At 48.8% G+C, this 25,061-nt stretch overlaps 6 protein-coding genes; 2 read left to right on the top strand and 4 right to left on the bottom strand.

Moving 5' to 3' along the window:
- Positions 1-1,221: 1,221 nt before the first annotated feature.
- On the bottom strand, positions 1,222-10,184 carry CHC_T00008161001 (hypothetical protein). XM_005712005.1 is given in 2 exon segments: positions 1,222-1,394; positions 1,395-10,184. The coding sequence occupies 1 exon segment, from the start codon at positions 10,182-10,184 to the stop codon at positions 1,395-1,397; it is 8,790 nt and encodes a 2,929-aa protein (XP_005712062.1). The 3' UTR covers positions 1,222-1,394.
- Positions 10,185-11,677: 1,493 nt separating this feature from the next.
- On the bottom strand, positions 11,678-12,557 carry CHC_T00010216001 (ribosomal protein L24). The gene is made up of 2 exons (XM_005712006.1): positions 12,547-12,557; positions 11,678-12,104 (listed from the first exon to the last, which is right to left on the bottom strand). The coding sequence occupies exons 1-2, from the start codon at positions 12,555-12,557 to the stop codon at positions 11,678-11,680; spliced, it is 438 nt and encodes a 145-aa protein (XP_005712063.1).
- Positions 12,558-13,092: 535 nt separating this feature from the next.
- On the top strand, positions 13,093-14,569 carry CHC_T00008163001 (hypothetical protein). XM_005712007.1 is given in 4 exon segments: positions 13,093-13,288; positions 13,460-13,936; positions 13,937-14,359; positions 14,360-14,569. The coding sequence occupies 1 exon segment, from the start codon at positions 13,937-13,939 to the stop codon at positions 14,357-14,359; it is 423 nt and encodes a 140-aa protein (XP_005712064.1). The 5' UTR covers positions 13,093-13,288; positions 13,460-13,936; the 3' UTR covers positions 14,360-14,569.
- Positions 14,570-14,591: 22 nt separating this feature from the next.
- On the bottom strand, positions 14,592-16,403 carry CHC_T00008164001 (hypothetical protein). The gene has a single exon (XM_005712008.1). It carries the CDS (start codon positions 16,401-16,403, stop codon positions 14,592-14,594), a length of 1,812 nt encoding a protein of 603 aa, XP_005712065.1.
- A 4,924-nt stretch (positions 16,404-21,327) lies between these two features.
- CHC_T00008165001 (hypothetical protein) lies at positions 21,328-22,284 on the bottom strand. XM_005712009.1 is given in 2 exon segments: positions 21,328-21,516; positions 21,517-22,284. 1 exon segment carries the CDS (start codon positions 22,282-22,284, stop codon positions 21,517-21,519), a length of 768 nt encoding a protein of 255 aa, XP_005712066.1. The 3' UTR covers positions 21,328-21,516.
- Positions 22,285-22,842: 558 nt separating this feature from the next.
- On the top strand, positions 22,843-24,915 carry CHC_T00008166001 (hypothetical protein). Its single transcript, XM_005712010.1, has one exon. It carries the CDS (start codon positions 22,843-22,845, stop codon positions 24,913-24,915), a length of 2,073 nt encoding a protein of 690 aa, XP_005712067.1.
- Positions 24,916-25,061: the final 146 nt, after the last annotated feature.

Consider the following 25,061-nt stretch of genomic DNA (forward strand, 5'->3'; position numbering starts at 1 on the left):
CTTGGGCCGCCGCCACGTCGCCGCGTTCTGGCGCGCCGTCGGCCCGTGCGGGAAGGCCAACCTGTCGCGCTCCGTCCCGTCGTACGACGCGCCTGACGACGCGCCGGACGCCGCGCTCAAGGGACGCGCCATGCGCCAGATGCTCGCCATGGAGGACCGCGCGAAGGGCGCCGAGCGCCGCGAGGAAGGGGACCATGTCGAGCATGTGCAGCTCACCTTGGTCGAGGCCTTTTACTGCTCGTTTGTGCTCAATTGCCTTGTTGTTGCGGGCCCGGAAGGAGACTTGGTGGACCCGCAGAGGGCGTGGCAAGTCTTTTGTGAGCGCGCGCCGTCGTTTCCGGCAAGGTTTGTCGCGTATTGTCGGTACAGGGCAGTCGGGTGGCTACCCAGGTCGGGCATTAAGTATGGCGTGGATTGGGTACTCTATCCGGCCACGTCGAAGAGGCATTCGCATTCGCCTTATTGCGTCGTTTTGCAAGATGATACGGGGCGGAAGGCGGGGAGCAGGAAGGTAGAGGTGGGGGGAGCAAAACTTTTTGATCGCAGTTGGGTTCGCTTGCAGAATCGTCTCAGATTAGTGAAGAATGTTGCGAAGACGCTTGTCATAGCTAGAATCAGTCAGAGCGAAGATGTCGATATCACGAAGAGTTTTCAGACGGCTTTTAAGGTCGTTAAGGTCTCAGAAATGACCGTGGATAGGTGGATCCCATGATCTCTCGCGGTTGGATACAGCAGTCATCGCTGTCGTGAGGCGTTTCTTCTGTGGATAGACGGATCAAGTGCTGATGCGTGCACGCGAAAGTGCGCATGTGTGTGCACCGAACAGCTCAGCAGTGCTTCTGTGTTATATCGTCTATGGCGAAGCAAAACTCTTCTTTGGCAATGGCAATGGTTCCAGGCGAAAACACTTCACTGCATTGGAGATAAGCCAGCATATTTTCGGCGGTCTTGTTAGAAGCATAGAAAAGCGATTAGAGCCTACAGCCAGTCTATAAGACAGGAAAAGGATATGTTTGGGGGAGCCTGCTAACACTATCTATTTACAACGGTTAAAGCACTGGAACAAAAGCCAAACAGAAATCGGCCCCCATCTCTTCCACGTTCCACGTCATGTCCCTCCCAAAACCAAGAACCGAAGTCTCTCTTCCCACACCGCCCTCCAAACGCTGTGCTGTTTGTGATCTCAGAATATGGCAGTTGTGTTCAAATGCGAGGATAGTGAATAGCATTCATAAATATGATGTTCTTTTTACATTTGGTGCTGTACAATAAATGTAGATGAATGTACTGGCAGTGTTCTCTATCTCTAGAGCTAGAGAGTGCCAGTGACGCAAACAACGGGCAGGGCCGGATTAGTACTGCTACAGTATTCAACATTCAAGGAGCAAAACATCCTATTCTACAATGCGGTCAATGTAAGGTTCGGCTGCTGTTTCGCTGAACGAAGGATACACCATGAACGGGTTATCCACCTCTGAACTGTCCCACCAGGCTTCAGGTAGCTTCAAGGCACGTTCCCCTGTCCAACGTACCAGCTCGTGCTGATCGCGGTAGATATCGATCAATCCATTGTATAGTATCTCTTCCATCTCCAGTTGGTTATCTTGTCGAGCATACATTATGTCCAAGGCTAGTTGGTAGAGATGCAGTGTATATGGCATGTCAATGTAAGGGATTATTAGACGCTTGTCAATGAACATTCGCTTCAAAAGATTTGCAATCGTGAACAATATGGCCGTATACAATGTTAAAATCGTTGCACCCCCTACTTGCAAATTGGAAATATCAGCAATCTGGAGGAGGTGCCGCCTTCGAGAATCTGTTTCCTCAAAAGGAGTAGTGTTTGTGCATGCAGATGCTTCCCTACTCGCGTCACTCATTGTCCAAAAAGAGAGTCCGACATCTGGAGAACCAGTCTGCTGGAAAAGGCGAATGCAAACATCTCCGAAACCCTCTTGGCCTGAATACGATCGAAAAGCACCTGCACCAGACTGTAAAATGGAATATCTTGGCAACGGGGCACGAATTTTCATGGCGAAGTCGAACTTTTCAGATAGAGCGATTGCAATTTGCGCGGCCTGGGACTCTTCCAACTCATACGTATGCTGCCTGCCCAGAGTTCCAAACGTCATTCGATCCTGCGTAGTTGCCGTGAGGGAGAAGTCTAAGAGAGGAGGGGCCCCGGTGCCATTTCCGGTCGAGTACGTCTGCAGTGACATGACCAGGTCCTTTTCATCCTCGTCAGGTACTTGCCAAGTGTTCCCAGAAACAGCGCTGAATAAAGCCTCAAATATCTTTTCTCTTTCCCTTACGTCAAGTACAACACCGATAGCTCCTGCAGCCTCGGAGCTTTGGTCACGATCAAGTGCCTCTCCAACTGCTGAGGTCCTGGAGAATATCTCATATGTTTTCCCTCCAGAAACTGACGACCCTTCAAACGTGACCAGATTGACGGTAACTTGGGCGTCGTTTAATTCACGTCCGACCACAAACGGGTTGAAGATGCTGAAAATGATGAAAGGAAGAAACAAGGCGATTACACACAACAAGAACAAACCAAATCCTTGATAGACTCGCGGTAGTAGACGCCTTTTCTCACCAAGCCTTCTCCTGAAAGCACCGCGCGAAGCATTCACGGTCCGATTACGGTACAACCATAAATAAATGTCGATGAACCTGAAGTACTGAAAAATCTCCAGGGAGGTTGGCAAGACAGCCCAATCCAGTAAAGTTCTTGACAGCCACAAGAATGGCACAAAAATGTATATTTCAAATAACACGATGCCAAGAGTAGTGTAGTTTCTCAACAAGAACTGTGCTGTAGTGTACATCGGAAATCCATCTCGAATTTGAAGGCCGCTGAGCAGAAAATAAATACACCTCAGAATGTAGAATATCTGGGTCGCGATTCGCTCGCCAATGTGATCCTCAACGACAAATAGAACAATGTGGTAACCGATCACGGATGAGTAGTGCAAAACTAATTTTCCAGTCATACTTCTTGTGAGGTAGCAAATTCGATCGAGGATAATCAGCGTGAACATCGCCAACAAAGTGAGTAGATGCCCGGTTTCAATGAAGTTAGTAGTCCACCACGTCTCTTCTCTCCCAGAGGTTGAGTCTCCAAAGATTACAGAGTATCCAAACATTACATAAACAAACGAAATGAAATCAACAATGAAGATCATCAAGTAGTAGTCACCCACAGCCTTATGGTCGTTTTCTCGAGTCATTCGTACAAAGTATTGACGCAGACTCGAAAGTACTCCCTTCTGCTCATCATGAAATAGGGTAAGGTTTCTTCCCTGAGAAGATTCAGGAATAATCCTTGCTTGTGCGAGAGACTGCTGCACACGGGACTGACCAGATGTCATGGCAGCAGGGGTCGGCGGAAAGGAGCCGTCAATTTTGTGCACACCCATTCGAAGAGATCGAAATCTTTGCAAGTGTTGATGAACTCGGTGGAGTTCGGACTCTTGTGGAGATGGAATACTTCGAGGGTCGGTACCTCTAATGGCACCCGTCGGCGGTGGCGCAGACATTGGGAACAAGCTGATGTCCCCTGTCCTTTGACGTGACTTATTTCTACTTTGTTCAGGCTCTCGAACATGCCGAACAGCTGCGGCTCTATGTCGTAACATGTCCATGTTGCCGCTCCTGTCTCCGAGTGGGCTCTTGCCATATCGCGCACGCGCAATCACCCTAGAGGCACTGGGAGAAGGAGACGGCTTGGAGCGAAAGTTTTCATTTTTCAGTGTCCCTTTGAAATGATCGGCTGTCTGCCCCGCCTGTTCCCGGTTGGTAATTTTCACTTGACCCCTTACATCACCAACGATATCTCTTCTGGCTTGACTTAGTACATGTTCCACATCGTCGCATTGCTGCACGGCAGTCCAAGTATGTTCCACAATTCCGTTCTCATCAGTGACACTGCCTTGACTGCTATTGCTTCCCTCAAAAGTAGAACGCGATTCAACGCTGCAACTCATTTCTGGAGATGTATCCAACTCGTGTCCCCTGATTTCACTTCTAAGCAGCATGTCTTCCTCAGACATCACCAGGTCCCACACACCACGTGAATACAAAACAGCTCGGTGACCCAAAAGCGCGAGTAGAATAAAAATATCAAAGCCAATCCCGGCAGCAGGTGCACAGTCTGTGAAATTTTGTAAGCTTGGCTCAGATTGATCAGCTGCGATCTCAAAAAAGGGCACGCCTGAGCTGCAAAAAGGTATGTATCGGCTTCGGAAACCATATTTGAACATGATGACGCAGCACACATATACCATCAGAGCAGTCCAAGCATGTTTCGGTGGCCTCGGCTGCTCAACAATCAGATATAGAAACACAACCAGGGGATAAGCAATAGTAGTGATACTGGGATTGATGATTGCTGCAAACACCATAGTTCCATACACTGGCCAGGCCGAGTACCGAAATATAAACGCTTTCATTTCCGCCGAAAGCGTCTGGGAGATGTAATGTTTCCACCGCTTACCACGTAGCAACTTCCTAAATAGTCGATTTGTCCCCTGGGGCAGTTGCTCATCATCTTCTGGGGTCTCAGTTTGGCAATGTGAAGAGAACTTGGATGCGCTCGCTTCAGCCGCTTTGGCTTGTTTGCGAAGAAATTCAATCTCATGAACAACACATACGTTGTAAAAGGCATCAACCGTCTTCTCTGATTCTTTCAGTGCTTTTAAACGGGTAAGTCTGGCTTTCCTTGCGTTGTTAGAGCGCTCCGCCTTGTTTCGGTCAAGTAGCTTATCATATTTTCGGCCGTTATGTTCATGGACAGCTCGCTTGAATCGTACCTTGGCGTCTTCATGACCGTATCTCTCCACGTACTGAAAATCTCGACTTTCATAGATGCGACCCTGAACCTGACAAACAATCCACAGCGATACCAGCAAATACAGCATGGTTTGTCCTTGTTCCGTATCGTCCCTGTAGAGGCCTAGAATATCTTCCCATCCACCATCGCCGGATCTTTCAAAAGGAGCCTGAAATATCACGAGGAGAAAAACAACCGTAATGACATAACCGCGTAGAAACTTGAAGCGGGCCTTCTTTGCTGGGATATTCGTGAATTGGAAAAGGAAAGAAAAGGCGACCACCAAAAGAATAGCGCTGATAACGTTTGTGTCTACAGTGGCCACGGCGAAGACGTACAGCTGAACAAAGCCACCCATAAGTCGCATCCAGTTTAGCTTCACGGCGTTCTGAAACGATATAGGTCTGCGAGTGAAGTCTCTCGGGTCATTCGGCCTTAGTAGTCGTTTAGCAATATCATCTGAATCGGATCCCTCCAGACTATCGTTAGTCATGGCTGAAAGGAATTGCTCATTTGAAACGGGAAACAGTGGGGACTTCCCGTCTACCCTTGGTTGTGGATTGGACTCCTTCAAAACTCCTCCAGCTTCCAAATTAGATTCCATATTCGCATGAGAGAGAGCCATCCCATTGACATCTGTTGGCCTAATTTCTCCACTGGAACCTCGTGAGATGTCGACCGACCTCTGTGATGATTCAGCATTTCTGGATGTGAACCTTTCCTGGACAACTTTGCGTCCTCGGTTCTGGTTTGGGACGGGCTCAGGCTTCGGATCGGACACATCTGGAGAATCACGTATGCTGCCTTCGCTTGACCTTTCACTTTCTTCTAGTGCTCCTAGGATGTGCTCCTCATCGTCAGGGTCATCAAGAGACTCCTCACGCCCTGCTAAGTTCCGTTTCTGAAGCTTTTGGAACCAGTACGAAAATCCCCTTGAACCTGCTGAGATTGAATTCAGAGTAATGGTAGCACATATGACCGCAATAAACGCAAAAGTAACAGCAATTTTCCGCTCTGAAGAATTGTTCTCCCTATCAAGCAACAACCAAACTCTCCACTTCTGAAACGAATCTGAACTCTGGGGCTCTTCCATCTCGGAGGGCAAGCCTAGCGTCAGCACATACTGCATGAGCACAAGGATTACGAGGAAGAGTGATATCTGGTGCCAGTGACGGGTAAGCTTCTTCCTTTTGAAGCCACCAATGACCAATACAATACCGACATAGACAATGGAAAAGACTGTGTCAGTAATTGCACCGCAGATGACCAAGTACATGAAAGTCACGTCGGAGCCCCAATCCTTCCAAAATGGTCTCAGCAAAGATGTTAATGCGTTCAAACGGTTGCCTAAGTGCTTCACAAAATCTGAAACCTTCCCGCGCACTTGCTCGATTCTATCTTGATCCGACTTCTTTTCCATGCCCGATTCTGAGAGCTGCTCAAGCGCAGATGTCTTGTTATTCGAGACTTGTCTCAATTGGGACGTCTTGCCGCGATTAGGCCTCCAACCGGATGTTTCTGACCAGCTAGCACCATACGCTGTAACAAAAGATGACTGAGCACCAGAGACGTCATTACTAGGTGGTTGTACAGGACCTCCCACCCCTTTGAGAACTGAACCTATCGGAACTGCACTATCCAGAGCGTTTGCATCTTCAGCTGGACCTTGACGGGTGCTCCTGAGGCTGCTAGCGTACTTGTCAACCCTGTTCATGCTGCTACCTGCATCCATTCTCGCCCAGCGAACAGCTATCTTCTGTACAATTGCAGTGATGAAAACTAAAACGTGTGCAATCATTGCCTCTACACCGATTGGCAGAGTGTTCGCATTCAGCGGTGTTTGCAATCCAATATACGAGGTGACGAATCCGCCACTAGAGTCCTTCATCCGGAGAATGATTAAGAAAATATATTGCGCGGACATTAAGGAGAATGATAGAATAAGGAGAACTGATGGCATAGATTTCGAGATGCGTTGACCAGGTTGCAGCTCCTCATTTTCCTCATGGGCAAAGGCTGGCTGCTCAGCAAGCAGAACGATGCAGCCAAGAAATATGTAAAGCGCACCGAAAACTGAAAATCCTGGCAACCAGATCGAAGCTGCAAGAATAGCAACAGCTTCGAGAGCATAACTGTATTTCAACATAACGCTCCGAAGAAGCATAACGAGAGACGCATATGTGCTTTGCAAGAACTGTTCAGTCTTCTTCACTGGGACACTCTTGCGGAAGTTCCGAAACATGTCGAGCGCTTGCTCGATGCGCTCTCTATTGAGTACTTGTTGCAGCTCATTTCTTCTGCGCTCCTCCGCCTCGACTTTTCGCATACGCTCTGATTCATTCGTGACATTAGACAGCTCGCGTGAAGTTGGGCGACGTACTTCCGAGACGTCGTTTATCGTTCGATTCCTCAATAACTCCCCCGATGGACCCGTTCCAGGACTATCCGCAAGCCAGGATAATGGCTCGGCCGTGAATTCCGAGGTGAGATTCTCTTGAAGGCTCTTGTGTCTCCGATGTTTTAGTATCAGAGTGTCGCGGTCCTGCTCCATCGGAGATCTGGCATCGCCCGGTTCTGAGATCGTATCACGATTATCAAGAGCGCCACTAATTTGGACCGTGCTTTCGTCGGGTGGGCTGCCCTCACTCCTGTCTCCCGACTTTCCTTGCGTCGCAAAATAATCTACGACGAAAAAGCGCCCTTGCAGAGATACAAGAATGAGAAGAATCGCATCTCCCATCGAGATCACGAATGTAGAATCTCCAGGATCAAGCCCAAATAGCCACCTTCGAGTTTCTTCTTGGCTCTGCGATGACCAATGCAAACTCACAAAGTATCGGGAAAGCATACCTGCACATGTAAATACTACCACCAGGAACCAATATTTCTTAATAACTCGCCGCGCAGTTGGTGTTTGGCCTCTCAACGAGGAAGGCAAAAGCTCAACCAGAAGTGTCAAAAAAAGAAAGATGACATGGCCGTACGACAAGAAATTTGCTTGGTACAGGAGTGGGTAGAACAGTAAGGCAGCATAAGCCACATACAAAAAATAGCTTCGCAATGCTCTCCAGATTCGCCCATCAAACTCCTCAATCCGGCCTTCCGCAGTGTGCGACCACGTGTAGTTTACCTGAATCGAAGCCAGGACTACTGTGGCTGCATATGCGACCACTTGGCCGGTATTTGCCTTCTTGACGCCAATGTCATCCAGGCTACATTCCCACACGGAATCGACTGCTCTGCAAAATGTTCCTGTTGTGAGTAAGAATAAAATTGAATACACCAAGACTATGGACCACACGACCGTAAACAATTTCGGGCGCCTGAAAAGCCCGAAGGATTGCAGAACGCATAGTATAGACAGTGCGCCAAGAAACACTGAATTCAACTCGGTAAGGTCCAGACCACCAGCAACGTACAAAGATGCAAGGGCAACTTGATCAACGCACAATTTTAAAGGCGAATACATTGAATCTCGCTTTCTCGATTGTGATGAGAACAGAGACATTTGAACAAAATCTCGAATCTGAATTTGTCCTGGGACATCTCCAGTTGTTGTACGATCACCGCTTGCTTGTATTATTTCAATGTGGCGTCTGCTGAATAGGTTTAAACAGAGCAACCCGAAAGCGATAGACTCGATCAAGTTCACGGAAAATGAAACCCTCAGAGACTGTAATCCAAGCAACTTCATGACCGCAGGGTCATCCTCGACAGCTCGAAAGGCGTCAATGACCGCAATCAGCAAGAAGTGAACCATTTGAAGGATTAGTGCGTAAACGATTAGATATTGAAATAATCTCGAATTGCGGTAGCTCTTCAGACTCAGATACAGAATAGCAGCGAACAGCAATGGTAAAGTCAAAATACCCGGGAACACAAGCGCCCATCCGAGGAGGCCCAGTGAAGACGCATGACGGGCAGTCAGCAGCAATTGCAGTTCATAGAATGAAGGCTTCTGCAGTATCCCTCTTCCTTCGGTTTCAGCGTTTGCCTCCAGAGACGCCTCACCCGGACCTGCGTTCCCTCTTGACGGTGGCCCATCTTCTAAATTACATGAGTCTTGTACGACCTGCAAAGCAGATTCGAACATTCCCGTGAATAGGTATGTTACGAGAGCAGCACCGAATGCAGTGATGGCTGTCCAGCCAGTTGGCTTGCTGGCATCAATCGGTACCAACCCGATCAACTGTAAAACAGACGCTGTGGTGCCATATTGCGGGTCAGCCCAGCGAACGAGCCATGGCAGCTGAAAGCAAAATAGAAGCGCCACATACGTCGTGAGGAAAACACGGTAACATCGTAAATAGCGAAGACAACGTGCAGTATTCACCCGCGGGTGAACAATCTCTATGTGAAAGGCCCCAAAGAGGGCTACCATGGAAAACACAGAGATAAAGACAAACGTGCATAGACTGGAGTACGACACACCCACAAGCCATGTTGAAACGGCGCACCAAAATAAACCAGCACGTCCAGCCATGTACGCAACGAATTTGGTGAGCTTCGGCTCTCCAGGTTGTTGAGAATGCTTTTGATGTGTCGCTCCAATACGCGTGTCATCATCGGTTATAGAGGAGGCGACATCACTAATGAGCTGCTCACTGGCTTCTAAAAGGTTGACGCCTTCTTCATTGATAGTTGAGAGATTGATGGTACGAACAGGTGGGCGTCTCGAAAAACGACGGATGAGTCCTGTGGGAGTACGACCGTATTGCTGAGACGGCTGAACATGAGCTTCTTCAAGAGAGGATACAGCCGGGGGTCGCTGTGGCTGGCGCTGTTGCAATTCGCGGCGTTGTTGCTGTCTTCGTCTGCGAAACCAAGCCACGATGAAGAAGGAATTCGCAAAGTTATGATGCTCTGGTATTTTGGAGAGGAAAACGAGAATTATTGAAACAGAAACCATGACATGAGGCAAAAAAAAGCGAAGGCCCTGCCATGGAGAGGGGGCGTATCTTGGGAGAGCAAGAGAAAGGATCGTCTCTCTTGATAGAGAATCGAGACCGAGAACGCCCGTCTCGATAAGAATTGCGAGGATAATGTGAGCCGCTATAGCGAGAATGGAGTAGAGTAGAAGGAGAAGAAGGGAAAATGCTGGAAAGCGGGAGAGAGTGATAACATATCCTGGATGATAGTGAGTCCATAAGAATACGAAAAAGTATGGAAAGGATGGGAGAGAAATGGTGAGAAAAGAAGCGATCAGAAGGCTGATGGGGAGCAGGACCCGAAAACGAAAAATCATGTCGGGCGGCAGATGCGGTCGGTCGGCTTTTGGTAAAGTGTTTGGAAGTGAATCTTGTTCAAAGACGGTGATTGTGTCAAAACCTTCAGCTGGGACCTTGTACATCAAGCGAGGGCATGGTCTGAGCGCAAGTAGACGGGTGGCAGGAATGCTCACCGGAAAGGGGAAGAGGGATGGAGAGTAGATTGCTTGGGAAAAGGGACTGCGATTATCTTGCCGGCTCGTTCATGAAAATACGAACGTTAACGAAGACTGCGAAACTCCTACTGTCCATATGGTATTACTCAGGATGCAGGGCCTGTAGTAAATCTGCCGGGGCAAATTTCTGAAACGGGTGCATCAAGAAGCCCAGCACTCCACACCGTCATAGAATTTCATTTTTTTGCAGAATCTTGCACTGCTTCACAACATGATAACGGCTCTACGCTCCGTGGCCGCGCCAGCTCCTCGTCGAGGGCAACGCTCAACCAATCGATATCTGACATTGCTGGACTCCAGCCTGGTTAGCATGGCCGTAACGAATGGCATGAAGAACTAAACTGTAAGATCGAATGAAACTGTAAGCTCGAGCGCTGAATTAAAGTACATACTGTAATGAAGTTACAAACCTTTTTTTTCTGACACGAAAGAAGTCTTTGTCTTTTCGTACACTTGTCTTACGTTGCCACGATGTAAAGGGGCATAGTATAAAAAAGAGAATGGTGTTCGCCCAGTTGCTTTTCGTGGCTTTTGAGTATCGGGGCATCGGTAATCTACACTGAGAGCAGCCCAAACTCACAGCGGCGTCCTTCGCAATGAAGGGCAGGCGCCATGTCCACGTTTTTCAGAAACCGGATGGCAAATGCGTCCATGACAAGAGCTGGGATGATGGATCCTCTTCCAAACACGCCGCCCACCTGCTAAAAACGACCCCCATTGCGCCTCTCACATTGTTTCCGCTCATCCAGGTCTTCGTCCAATTCTCCAGGGAAGTTCAGGGTGGCTCGGTCAGACGGTTGGTGTTTCGTAACCCAGACGAATACGCCCCAGTAGTCAAGTCATTCCGCCCTACCCCACATCGGAACGTCAGCGACGACAAACCCCCGCTGGTAATCCATATCGCTGACAACGACGCTTTTATTGTCACCGTCACAGAGACCATACCGACGAGCTCTCGTTTCACCGACTTTCTGAATGTGGAATATGAAAGGGCCCCCGCCATGACCATTATCGAATTCTGCGAATCTTGTTTAGATTTTCTCAGCAAGGAGCAAGCTGCCTATCGGTCTACCATCACAGACACTAATTTCGCTAATAGTCAAGATCTGCAGGACCTGTCATGCACTCCTGACGGGTCATCAATGCAGGGCCCCCCGACTCTGGAATCACAGTCCCACACTTCTGGTTCCTACGAGGCTGAGTCGATTGAGCCTATTCCAGAGCCCTCTTTTCGCGATCCAACAGTCTCAATTGACGAAGCACGACTATCCGAATACATATCTAAAACACAAAGATTACTGCGCATGTAACTTAACACAGGCGTTTGCCTCTACTTAACGTGAACAGAGCAATGATAAAAATAGGTATTGCAGACTTTCAGAATGTGTTTACTTTGACAATCAACGGCGTTGAGCAACCGGCATTTTCTTAGCGCCCCTTCCAGAGGGAATCTGGGACCTAGTCTTCGGTTTGGCGGCCTTCTTGCGTTCCTTGATATCCTTCAAAGCGGCATCTCTGGCAGCTTTACGGACTTCGGGACGCTGGTTACGCTTGGCCTTGATGACTTCGAGAGGGGCACCCTCCACAGCCTTGGGGGCTGCGGAGACCTTTCGGCGATTGCGGCGACGCTGGGTCTCTTCCTGGATACCCTTCTTGTTCAGACGACGGTAAAGCTGTGTCCATGAATGCTTCGCAGCCTTGCGCTTCATGTGAAACGACGCCTCCGACTTGGAGTTGATGAAGACGTACTGACGCCCATCTGTGCGAATGTAGCGGCGGCCATGGCCCGGATAGATACGGAAGCCAGAGTAAAAGCAAAGATCAGTTCTGTACAGAGAAGCGAGGGGGCAATTGGGAAGTAAAGTGTGGTTAGAAAGACAAGGACATCTCATATACTGCTCGCATCGCTCGCTCCAGTTCTCGAAACGCCGATAAAGAGCGCATAGTCGTTCCGCAGAACGCAAGTCGTTCCTCGCCGTATCCGCTTTTTCTGAAAAAGACCACCGCGAAGAATTCCTATCCATTGTCTGCAGTCTGATCATTTTGTGACGCGTGGCTCTGACCAGATTAATGATACAATGATCGACCAGCATTCTCCGCCCGCCACCCTCGCTGTGAAACCAACACTCAGCGTCCGTATTTTCTGACTTGCTCCGCACAGATCACATGATGCGCGCGGTGGCCTTCATCGCAAGGCATGGCAGCCCCGCAAGCAGGGCACTCCCTCCACATATGACGCATTCGAAGTAAACAGAGATTGATCACGTACTTGACGACCATTTTGGAAAGGTGAGGTTCTCCCTACAGAGACACTTGAGCGGACGTTTTCGACGACCACGTGGGATCGAAGTTTGAGCAGTCGGCGTTGTCGGGACGAAGGCAGCTCTGGTGCCGATGAGGGTGGATGTGCGAGGCTCGATGCGCTTGCCGCCGGCGCCATTCGAAAATTTTCAATAAAATAAGAAATTGTACTCGGCAGGTGGGGACGTGGCGTTCGACGCCGGGCAAGACTATGCCGGTCCGCTTGGCGTCACAGAGCCGATATGAAGCGATCCGAATTTCATAAATTAGATCACATTGTAGAAGTATCTCCTGGAATGATACAAGATATTGAAATTTTGAAATATTTATGGTGTTGTCGTTCAGCGCTGACCAGCACTCTTGGCTGTGGACCACCCCTGGCTGGGCCGGGACCCTCACGAAAAGTTATTTAAGCGCCCGGTCCTTCAGGGCCACACCCTCTGTTGCTGTTGACGTGGTCGTAGGGTGCAGCACACACTCTTCTCCTCGCCTCCCGCCCTTACCTCCCGACAAACCCCACCTCCGGATCACTGCGTTTCACGTCGCCCACACTTGCTTAGACTCAGCTCCACCCACCGTGAATACGAAGAACGCTCATGTTGTGAAACGGCACACTTTCACGAAGCCCATTCACAGCTTTTCACAATTTTCGCGGGTTGTGTTTGCGGGCAGACGTCTTGCCGTGAGATAAGCGTTCATCTTGAGAACATGTGAGTTGTTTTCGCGTCTTCGCCTTGCGTTCATGAACAGGGGGAAGGAGGCTGGGGTAAGGACGTTGGGAGGCGCTTGACGGCTTGAACGGGCTGGATAGACGTAATGTATACTTCACGCGCAGCATTACTGACTTTCGTGTTCCATGCGGATCCTCTTGATGCTTGCAGCAGTTTCGTTTGCTTCACGACTGTGTAGTGTGAGTATCCCGCGCGAGACGCACGTCCCTGTTATCTCGCGTTTTTGCCCTTTCATACTGGCTAGAGTCTCCTAGCCTTCTTGCAAGTACTCCTTTCTAGTGCTTACTTGTCGAGGCTTGGGCGAGGTCCGTAATTCTGCGGGTAGAAGGTATGCAATCTGGCAACATGGATGCCGCAAAGGTGTCTTTTGCACCGGCCGGGCCGAGCTCAAATCCAGTGGGCGCAAATGACGCGATTGGAGTTGGTGATTCTGTACCACGGCCAATGCCGCAGGCTGCAACGGCGGATGACCAAGTCAAAGTTGCTGGGCGCTTGAGCCATGGTATCAAGCCTGAAATTCAGAATGTGGTTGCGACTACAAACCTCGACGTCAAACTAGATCTGAAACGTATTGCCCTTCGGGCGAGAAATGCGGAATACAACCCAAAACGCTTTGCTGCGGTCATCATGCGAATTAGGGAGCCGAAAACCACAGCTTTAATTTTCTCCTCCGGGAAAATTGTGGTTACTGGAGCGAAGTCGGAAAACGAGTCCAGCCGCGCGTCAAGAAAATATGCGAAGATTGTCCACAAACTTGGATACGACAAAGCGAAGTTCAAGGAATTTACTGTGCAGAACATTGTCGCCAGTTGTGACGTCCATTTTCCGGTCCGCCTCGAGGGTTTGGCCCACGCACATAACCAATTTTGCAGCTACGAACCCGAACTATTTCCAGGTCTGATATACCGAATGCTTAAGCCGAAGATTGTCCTGCTGATTTTCGTTTCAGGAAAGGTGGTGCTGACTGGGGCGAAAGTGCGGCAGGATATTTATGATGCATTTGATAACATCTATCACGTGCTTCAAACATTCCGGAAGCCGAAACCGTGAAAAATCTCACTTGCATCATGTTTCGTGACTGCTATTGACTTCCAATTCACATCTTTTGTTCGACGTATTCCGATGTCGAGGACTTCACGCCACCGTCGATATCGGTCTTCATCTTGATATGCAAACTAAACCAAAAAGATAGACTTAGGACCAGTTTTTGAGGGCAAGTAGAATTTGCACAGTTTCACTAAAAACCAATTTACTGTCTTGCATAAAGAGTCTCTACGCTCACCTATCTAGGAGTGTTAAGCAGCTCGAGGCGCGGTCGCAGAGGAAGGCGTTTTAAACTCTTCGGTGTGGATCCAGACAGACGTCCCCGCTTCGCACCTCGGTCCTTCAAAATCGCACCACCATCAGTTCTCGGTTGAGCAACCGCAGCAGTCTCAAGCAACGGGTCTTCGTTCTCTTTCTCGTTCAAAGGAGACTGCGTGGCATACTGGCTCTCCGTTCCTGCCAAGCTTGTGTTCGCGATATTCTGACCTTCTCTTTCATTCAGAGGCGCCTTGACGAAAAAGTCTTCGACATGACACCCTTCTGACGACTGAATTTCTATATCATAGCTATTTGCAAGTTGCAACATTGCCAGAAATTTCCGACAAACCTCAAATCGAGCTGGCTCTCTGATAAGCATGCTTACCCTTGTCTTGAAAACATGTTTTTGCTTAACAATACCATTGAGGTCACTAAGAATTTCCCTCTCGTAGCAAGAAATATCGAATTTAGGACGATGCTCTTCCTCTTCGAGAAGAGGCTGAATACGAGAAGTCCACTGTTCAACTCTTTTCACCATATCAGTATCCACTGTTCGTTGTTTCCACAACGATGCTATTCTCTCAAGATGCTCACGATAAGTTTCTTCAAGACCAGGAGCGACAGAACCGAAGCCATCGTCATCGTCGTTTGCTTGAAATTCCAGAGCATCGCCGTTTTCAAAGTCCTGAGTCTGAAATTCAGGAGCAGGGAGATCGTCTGCGTCTCCAAATGCGTCGAAATCAATGCCTTCTATTGCGTTGTATCCACCCGATTCCATATCCGGGCCGGAATCCACCTCTTGGAAAAACTTCTGCAGAAGGAACTGTTCAGTAGTCGAGACGTCATGTTTCCATTGAGCTCTCCTTTTTCTTTGTACAGAGATGTAGTCTGGCTTCAGCTCTGTGCAACATATGTAGTTTCCCATCGATGCAGTTCGGCTAAACTTCCCGAGCACTAGGTCTTCCGTGTCCATCTCCGCTGGCCTAAAATCATAGTATGGGATGTGACTGGTTTTGATCGATCTCCTTGTCCTCTTGTAGGTTTTACCTACCTTCACAGGTTTCACATGCGTTGGTATCGCTTCAAGGGGGTTCATCATCAGGAAAGGGTCTTTCGGAGGCTGGACATTCATGACACTCTGGACTTCAGAGGTGATGCCATACAAAGCAGCTACGTCTTTGATGGTTTTCGAAACTCTCAGAGAGAAGCTTTCCGGCTGGTACGGCGAGAAAGGATGCCCATCAATTTCATCCCCCCCAAAGGAATTTTCTCTACTCACTTCTGGTTTAGACGGAGACATACAAGTTTGATCAGCGGTTAAAAGCTCTTTTTCTTCTTGATGTGTAATTCGCCGCTTCTGGTCGACTGGGAGCGAGTCCTCATCATTTGTGAAAATTTGTGTGTTGTCGTTATTGTTCAGTCCGTCCAGACTAGACTCATTAGCGTTATCTACAGCAAGTCCATCTGCCTTGTCGGTTGTCTCCTCGTCGGCTGGAATTAGGGCAGAAACAGTTTCGAAAACAAGGCGGTAGAGATGTTTCACTTTTCGCGAGTATAATGACGTAGCGCCCTCGACAACAAGTGCTGCCTCGGCGAAATCGATTGAATCCAAGAACTGCTCTGGTGAGTCAATACTCGGCGCAACTGTTTCTATCGAAATACCCACTGAGTCAGCGTAGTACGTCAACTCTTTGGCCACGTCAACATCCCAACTTGCTACAAGACCACGAATTGGGTTCAGCAGAGCTTCGTAGCGATTCTCCTGGGAAGGAGCTCTTGAGACAGTCGACATCGCCGGGTTCGTAGGTGTTCCGATAGCGATTTCGTTGTGCTTATTAGATGGCCTTCGTCTTCTGAAAAGGTATTCGTTCCCGCTCAACTGACTGTGGAGTACTTTGCGGGAGAGGCGCGACAAGATTTAATCGAATCTCAGTGGCCTAGAAGCGAGCAAGCAAGCCAAAAACTGATTTTGTCTTCTTTCACAGATGTCTGTAAGGACAGATTAGAGCACACGGCAGCAGCTCTCCCCTATGTGCCTTTTTTTCAATGCTCTTCTTGAAAACATGTCCATGTGTTTGATCAATAAGAGTATCTGGCAATGAAAATGGTCAATTATTGATCAAGAAGAACGCAAAAAATACTGTGAGGTGGGGCTAGAAGCGCCCACTGTGAGAAGGTGATCTAGTCCTATTCTGACGTGTTTTCTGATGAGGAACTGTTAAGTTTCAATGCACAAAAGCAGCTAGGAACATTCTAAATGAATGTTACTAGTATGACATACCAGGAATATACAGAGTCGGAGAATTTTTTGAACATCAGCCTCGGTCAAATTTAAATTTTCAAACCGTCGAATGATTGCTCAGGCTTTTTAAATCTGGTGCTGAGTGCTGTAAGTGTTCGCATCTCAACCACTTAGGATCAAGTTCGTTAAGTCTTCTGTCGTCATGCATGCCGACTTCGTGCAAACTCTGACCCCAGAACGCTTCAAAATCTGCTATCGTTCTAGCTCGTTCAAGAAGCGAAAGAACCCACGGCGGTTGCGAAGGCTCCGGTTACCCCCAGTCGGAACAACCCGCGACATCGTAGTATCATTGTAGTACCTACACTTTCTTGGCTCTTGTGACAGCTGGAGTGCTGAGACTCTGTCATGGTTCAAAAAAGTCAAGCCCGGAGAGAAAACGAAAAAGACTATTCGGAGAGTACGAGAGAGACATTGAGTATTCAGCAGATGACAGTCGGTCAGTATCTCGATAAGTTCTTAGAGTCGGAACAAAAGGCCCTTCGAGACGGGTGGAAACTGTGTGAAGAGACGTTTTTAGGTGAAATGAATCGGATTGAGGAGGACATACTTCACAGGGCTGAGCTCAAGAACGAAGACTTCCGTGCAAGAATAAGACAAGCTGAGGTTGGATATAAGAGTGATCTTCAGCATAGGAGCAGAACGCAAGCGAGTATGAAAAGGCAATGAGAAGACAGCGCCTTAAGGGCCAGCTAGTTTAACATAAGGTCGCAAGTTAAATGTTCCGAATTTGTGGCAAGCAAATGCGATAGCTCTCGCAGATCGCAATTGGGATGTATCTGAGTTCTGCACACCGAGCACGTGCAATCCTGTCGATACCCATGCAATCACTCGTATGGAAGAAACCAGTCGTCATCGTCACCCTCCTCATTCTCGGACTCATCAGTGTCCTTGCGAACTGGTGTTCTTGTGCTCTTTCTCAATGCCCTCTTCCGACTCCGTGACCGCGAGTTGAAAGCTGAACTCCTCGATTTCTTGATTGTGGTCGTTTTGGAGAGGTCTTTGCCTTCGTGGCGCTTTTTCGACATTAACCGTGGCATTGCAATGGCAGTGTTCTGTTCAGGTGAGCGGGTCGCAGAGTTGTTCTGAACTTGACCAGTGACGATAGTACATGAAGGGCCTGGTTGGGTTATTTCGTGTATGGCACGATGATTCTCCGTGTTTGGCGGATTGGCAAGTTTGGTGAAATCTGCGTTGGCGGGTTTCAATGACACTCCCTTCTTCTCCAGCTGAGGTCCAACTTCAGCCTCTGTTCGCTGCTTTGTAGCCCAGTCATCAGTGTTGACAACGGCTTCAAGTCCATCAACATTACAACCAGGCTGACTGGGCTTGAATGTGGAACATTCGGCTTTCTTCATTCTCATCACTCTTGCGAATTCGAGTTTATACATTTCCTGATCCCGAGCTGCGAGTTCTTTTGCCTTCCGGAGTTCCGTTTTGCACTTTTCGAAATTTCGAATAGCCTGTTGAGCCTCAGCCTTTTCTTTGCCCAGCTGCTTCTGAATGGTGGTCATCTCACATACTCGAGATTCTAGAAGCTTTTCACGCTCCGCGCGGCATTTTTCGAGATTTTCCTTGTACACCTCACATTCTTTCAGCGTTTTCGCCTCCACGGTGGTCAACTTCCTAATTCTTTCCTCTCTTGCTGCAAGGGTTTCGAGCGCAATAGTCTTCTCATTATTTGCACTTTCGAGATTCATTTTGCAGCTGTCGAGTGCTTGCAGCGTCCCTTTCTTGGCAGCGTCTTCAAGCTCAAGTGCTTTACAAATTTCGGAGAGCTTCTTTCGATATCTATTCCAGTCTTCCCGAGCCACGCGAACAGCCTTATTCAGCTTTGTCTTCTCATCGTTAGCACACCGGATGTATTCTTTCATGCGTAAGATGCTTTCCTGAAACTCTTTCACAATCCCTTTGTAGCTTAGACACGCCTTCCAAACATCTCCAACAGCAGCTTTACTCCTTCTTACGTCCGCGGTCAGCTCAGTCTGTCGACGCAAAGCTGTTTCAAAGACGCAAATCAATTTCCTAGACAACTGACGAATATGATCCGAAAATACCACAGTTTTCCCTTCAGCATTTGTCTTGTTGTTCGAGAAACCGATCACTTGAGGTGGCCCCGTTTGATGAGAGCCCTCCGATACTCCCCCGTCAGTGATGGGAGGTTTCCAATCTTGGTAGTTTTCAGGTTCATATACGACCTTCGAAAAGCAAACCACAGAGTCGCTGATAGACTTTATGCCCGCAGCGATATTCTGAGAAAACAAAACAGGTGTGCGCATTCCATGCGCCAGAGATTTTTTTTTTTTTAGCACACGGAAAGACGGAAGGAAGTTAGCTATGATGTTCAAGTCACAGATCCCGAAGGAAAACATAAAATAAGTGCGACCAACCTCGTTATTCGTGCGCAGAACTCTGTTAATCTTCGATAGACTTTCACGTGATTGCTACGAAGAGTGGCAAATGCGTGGTCAGATGAACTGCTACCTTCAGATTTTTCTTGACTTCAACAGAGAATTCACTTACTCTCAATTGACCCATCTCGTGGTGGCTTTCTGAATTCTTCTCTTGTAACTGCTTGATTGTATATGCATTCTTTGTCATTTGTTCCTCATGCAATTTCTCTGCATCTTCGTACTTAGCCTTGTCTCGCTCCTTATTTGAAGCGCTGCTCTTTCTTTCAGACGCTAGGCTTCACATTGAAGCACACGATTCGCGAATGTAATTAGTTTGAGCTGCTATACGTTAGCTGCATTACTCGCAAGACGCCAACGACTCAATGACTTACTCTTCTTTCAACTTAGTAACCTGACAACAGAACTCATCTCGCTCAATGGAAATTTCCGTTCTCATTACAATTTCCTCCTCTAGCCGTCTGTGCAAATGTAGTAGTTCATTTTTTCCTTGTGTCAAAACACAGAGCAATGCAGTTCAACAGACAAATGATATTGTTAGAATTGCGGTTGCAACTGTACGAAATGGAAAAGTGTCTGGAGTATGAAATAGTGTACTTTCAAGGATAGCCTTTTCCTTCTTGGCAAGACATTCTTCTTGATCTTTCATTTTTGACCTTAAAGTCTGGGTCTGACTTTCGAATTTATCACGAGTGCTAGAGTCTGGAGAAAAAATGAATAGATGGTCAGCCTTTTACAAATTCCTTTTTCCCTCATCACCATATCTTGCACTCTATTGCACTTACGTTCTTCTGTCTCATTCCTTAGAGCATCTTCCAGTTGAGCATTCTCAGAAGATGCCAATTCCAAGCGATTCTGCAAGCTCTCACAAATTCCTTGTTGCCGCATAATTGCAAGTCGCTATATTCATTGTCAGCACTGCTGAAAATTTTGTTTCATGTACCGTATGCTGGACCTATAGGAATCTTACCTGTTCCTGCATGTGCGCTTTCGTTTCCTCTACGTTTTCTTCGAGAGACTCCGCCTTTCTCGAGAAGTTGGCGATCCAGTCTTTTGAGCAACGTTAAAACGAAAGACAGAGATGTCAGATGATACGCAGGAAAGGCAATTCTAGAGCCGATGCAAAGATGTAAGACGAGGTTAACAAACCTGCTACTTGATCGAGCCGTGACGAATAATCGAAGCCTTGGTCCACGTCGAGGTCTTCCATCTCTTGAACATCTTGGCGTCTGTCGGTAGAAGCTGAGGAAGAGTGCGGAGAGCTTAGAATGTCTGAGCGATGGCCCATTTGGAAAGTGGCCAAATCAGAAGAGCCTTGCAGTATGATGGATGTATTTTGAGAAGCACTACGCACATGCGTAGTGTCACCTCCCTCGGTTGTTGGGAAGTTTACGTGAGATTGGAAACGGGTTGTAGGACGTTGACTAGCAGCGCCCCCCGTCTCTGCGCGCTTCAATTCTAGAGCTCTAAACTCACTGTCGGAGCCCGTGAAGCTCCGCTCCCCGGAAAGGGGGGGCAGCCGGCCTCTGGTTGAAAGCTTAGATTGTGCCCGGTCCATTTGAACGACGCTCAATCGCCGTCTTTTGTCAAGAAGAACGTCAGCTGAAACCGGCAGATGTAAAGCAAAAGGGGAGGGGGTTCGGAAAAAATAAAGTGCAAGGTGTTCAACAAAATGGAAAGGGTGTGGACAGAGGCTTTCACTACAGTGGTGAGGATGGGGGGATAGCTGGGAGCTGGGTACGAGCATCCTGGTTTCGCTTGGCAATCCCTCACATTCAGGCGTGGAACACGTCTATCGAGATCAAGCAATTCACAGACCAGATGCGAAGCGAAACCCGATGGCCTGGATCCGGAATTTGGAGGGCAAAACAGAGAATAGTAATCTGCGTGGCGTTTCGAGTCCCTCCGACTGTACGAAAAGGCCCTATCTGAGGCTGTTACATTGGCTTCACAAGGGAATGGCCCTGAAGCCGTAGAAATGGACTTGCGCGGCGTCGTACCTGATGTGAGCGGTGAACAGAGAAAAGACAAATATCAATCTCCAAGGCGTTTATTGTCAACGAGGGTACCAAGGTAGAGTAGTGACCGCAAGATTTAGGAAGAAGGTCCTTTGCTCCGATCGAGCAACAACACGCAACCTGTTCACAAATAAATGCATTTCGCCCACGGGGTTCCATCGCTGGCTACATTCACAGTTAGCGATTGGCCTTGGCAACTCGCTCTACTTCGTCCTTCTTCTTAATCGCGTACGAGTTCGAGGAACCCTTCGCGGCATTGATTAGTTCATCAGCCAAGCATTCGGCGATTGTCTTGATTGAACGGAACGCAGCCTCGCGAGCACCCGTACACAACAAGTAAAGGGCGACATTGATGCGGCGCATCGGTGACACATCGACAGCCTGGCGACGGACCGTTCCCGCAGATCCAATACGCGTCGAGTCCTCACGAGGGCCGGAGTTGACAACGGCTTCAACGAGGACTTGAATCGGGTTCTGGTCGGTAAGCAGGTGAATGATCTCGAAACAATGCTTGACAATGCGCACCGCCATGATCTTCTTTCCGTTGTTGCGGCCGTGCATCATGAGGGAGCAGACGAGACGCTCCACGATGGGGCATTGCGCTTTCCTGAATCGCTTCGAGTTGTAACGACCGGCAGTATGAGGAAGGTAGACGGCATGCTTCTGGTTGACCGCAATGTAGTCGGCGAGGCACATATCCTCCACCCGCACATCCTCAAATGACCACCGGTTGAAAAGCTTGATTTCGTTCACAGTCGTCATCGCTGCTGAAGATATCTCCAATGCCGGAATCGAATTAACGAGCGATACCGCGAAAGGGGATAGAGGCCTATGGGGGCTTGAAAGAGAGCTACGGTGGGCGGCGGACACTACATTTTCGACACACCCGGGAGACGTTGATCGTGGTCTGTATCGCGAACCGTGCCCACCGGTCGACGACGGCATTCGATCATAACATATACTACTTTGATCTTGGATACACTTTCAAAAATTGGATCAGGAGAAATTTTAATTTATAAAACAGAAAGCAGATCGTATGATAGAGGGCCCATTAGACAAGCGAAATAACGTTACTGTACGCGACAGTGCTGTCTGGATTCAGCCATTGGCGGTCCTGCTTTGAGGATCACATCGTGTCAAGGTTATTACAACCTGCTCATTACCCTAGATTTCGGACGCTGCCACCGGAGATTGCGTCAAGTCCACGGGTCAACGAGCACCTCCGCACCACACTGCTTAGAGGGTTAGTTTTGTTCAATCTCTCTAGCCAACCCCCTCTCTCGCACTCGCAGAAACTTTGCAGCAGTGGGGTGACGGGCTAGCGGGACGGGATGACCCGGGTCTGAAGCACTGTTCGTGCAGCCTGGCGGAAGCGCCGCGATTAGTACCCTACCCGTCACATACTTCTCACGTGAATCTGCACCCTAACGAGAAATGGTCTCAGAGCAGGGCACTCCGCGACGTCCGCGGACCCTTCCTGCATTCACCCTCTGGTCTTCTTCTATGCTTAACACCTCCATACACTGCCGAACTGCAGACGTGCAGTATAGGCCGATTGGATGTCCCGTGCAGCTCCTCGGCAACGAATCGTTTGGTGTCGGCCGCTTTCCTCGTTCCTATGGATCTTCGTTTCGGAATTCTGAGCAACGAAGCCTCCCTGAGTCACTTCGAGCAGTTGTACCGAACTATCTTTCAAGAGCGCAGAAATGCATCCCTACCGCAGCACTGTCCCGTACAACGCGATTAGGGACAGATGCCATCGCTCCGGGGTGGTCTGCTTCTTTACAACACAATACCATGCATAGCGACCCTCGAGTAATGGAAGCAAACGAGCATAAGTTGCCGACTTCGCGGGAGGTCGTCGGAAGTGCGAAAAGAAATTCTACTAGCGACATCGCGTCAGAACGGAGTCCAGGAAGAACATTTGTAAGAGACAGAACGCCTGAAACGGGACGGAACATCGTGAGAAGGGGTAGGCGCACCCCGCACCCTGCACGTGATATATCCGCAGTGCGCGCTGCAACTCTGGGTCCTGCCATCGTACTTCTCCGCGGCAACGATCGAGAGCGGCGCAGGTTTATGACAGAACTACACGCAGGTAATGCCAAATTGAGTATCGAGCAATTCAATGAAATCCTATCGGCGATGCTTCGCATGAGACGAGTGCGAGACGCTGCTGCCTTCACCCAACTCTGGGATCGAGAACCATGGCTAAGTATATTACGCAAAGATAAGGCTACCAAGTCATACACAATCATGATTGACGCTTACGGGAAATGCAATCAGCTTGCCCGAGCGTTTACTCTGTTTTATACCATGACTAGGGTGGGCCCCAAGCCGAACGTCGTCACATTCAATGCTATGATCGCTGCGTGCGCCCGTAACAACGAACCAAACATGGCATACGAAGTTTTTGAAGAGATGCAAGCTTCACGGATCGCCCCTGATAAATTCACATTCGGCTCGCTCATTGATGCATGTGCGAAGAGTGGACAGGTGGAGCGGGCGTTCGAAGTATCGAGGCTAATGGATCAGAGTGGGGTCGTCAAGGACCAAACGATTTATTCTGCTCTTATGGACGCCTGTGGTCGCGCGAAGCAGCTTGATCGAGCGTTATTGCTGTATGAAGAAATGAAGCGGAACGCAGTGTGGCCGAACCTTGTCACATTTGCCGTACTCATCGATACATGTGCAAATGCCAGACGTCCTGATAGAGCGTTTCAATTGTTTTCAGAGATCAAGCATTGGGGCTTCCCACGTGCCAACGTGGTTGTGTACACCGCATTGATTGACGCGTGCTCGAAGGCTGGATGGCCAGAGCGAGCGGAGCGAGTGATGGCAAACATGGTTGCAAACGGAATTCGCCCCAACGAAATCAGTTTTGGTGCCCTTATGGACGGCTGGACGAAAGGAGGACAAATCAATCGCGCTTTTGAGATCATCGAGCGTATGGTGAATGTTCACGATGTACTTCCAAACGCAGTCTTGGTCGGTGGACTAATAGACGCCAGCCGGCGGCTGAACGAACCTGGCCGTGCCAAGCCCATTTGGTCAGTAGTGATGAAGTACAACATTCGACCATCGCGAACGTACTATCCCCCTCTAATAGCAATGGCAGCTCGCAGTGGAGACCTTGATGTTGCTTCTGCAATAACGTTACATGCGTACGCTCGGGGCTCCCTGCGACGAGTGGCGCTGAACAGTGAGAATCCCACCCTTTATGCGATGGCATGCGCGATTGCGTACTTGTTGCATTCAATCCGAACAGATACAAAGAGCAGCCAAGAAGTCAAAAAGCAGCACTTGAATCGCCTTCGCGTTGTTTTCAATTCCACTGCTATGAGACCAGATCAGCTCACACGGCTTTCACCGGAGGCAGCTTACCAATGTTGTACGTCCTGGAATCACACGGATTCGAGACAGACGCGAACTGAACGGCGGTACAATGGTTCCCCAAGAGAAAGAAGCCCTGCTATGAGGCGGACGGTCGGGAAGTTCACTGGAAGGGGACAGCAGAGAACGAACGCAATGAGGAAGCAAAACCGCTCCGAAGTCGATAGGACGACCATGGGGTAAAGAACTGCTCCCTGCATATTGGCACGTCCGTAAGGACGAGTGCAATGGGGATGGAGGTGTAGCTGCCAAATCCAGGAGTGGAGGCGTACGGGGTGATTAATTCAAGTTGATAGAAATTTCTTCTCTGCGTGCGACTATTTATCGAT

This window comes from Chondrus crispus, genomic scaffold, assembly GCF_000350225.1.
Source record: "Chondrus crispus Stackhouse genomic scaffold, scaffold_95, whole genome shotgun sequence".
NCBI lineage: Eukaryota > Rhodophyta > Florideophyceae > Gigartinales > Gigartinaceae > Chondrus > Chondrus crispus.

What these genes read in the sequence shown, in the direction of transcription:
- CHC_T00008161001 (XM_005712005.1), bottom strand. Translation starts at nt 10,184, where the DNA reads ATGTACAAGGTCCCAGCTGAAGGTTTTGACACAATCACCGTCTTTGAA.
- CHC_T00008166001 (XM_005712010.1), top strand. Translation starts at nt 22,843, where the DNA reads ATGCTTAACACCTCCATACACTGCCGAACTGCAGACGTGCAGTATAGG.
- CHC_T00008165001 (XM_005712009.1), bottom strand. Translation starts at nt 22,284, where the DNA reads ATGCCGTCGTCGACCGGTGGGCACGGTTCGCGATACAGACCACGATCA.
- CHC_T00008163001 (XM_005712007.1), top strand. Translation starts at nt 13,937, where the DNA reads ATGCGAATTAGGGAGCCGAAAACCACAGCTTTAATTTTCTCCTCCGGG.
- CHC_T00008164001 (XM_005712008.1), bottom strand. Translation starts at nt 16,403, where the DNA reads ATGTCGACTGTCTCAAGAGCTCCTTCCCAGGAGAATCGCTACGAAGCT.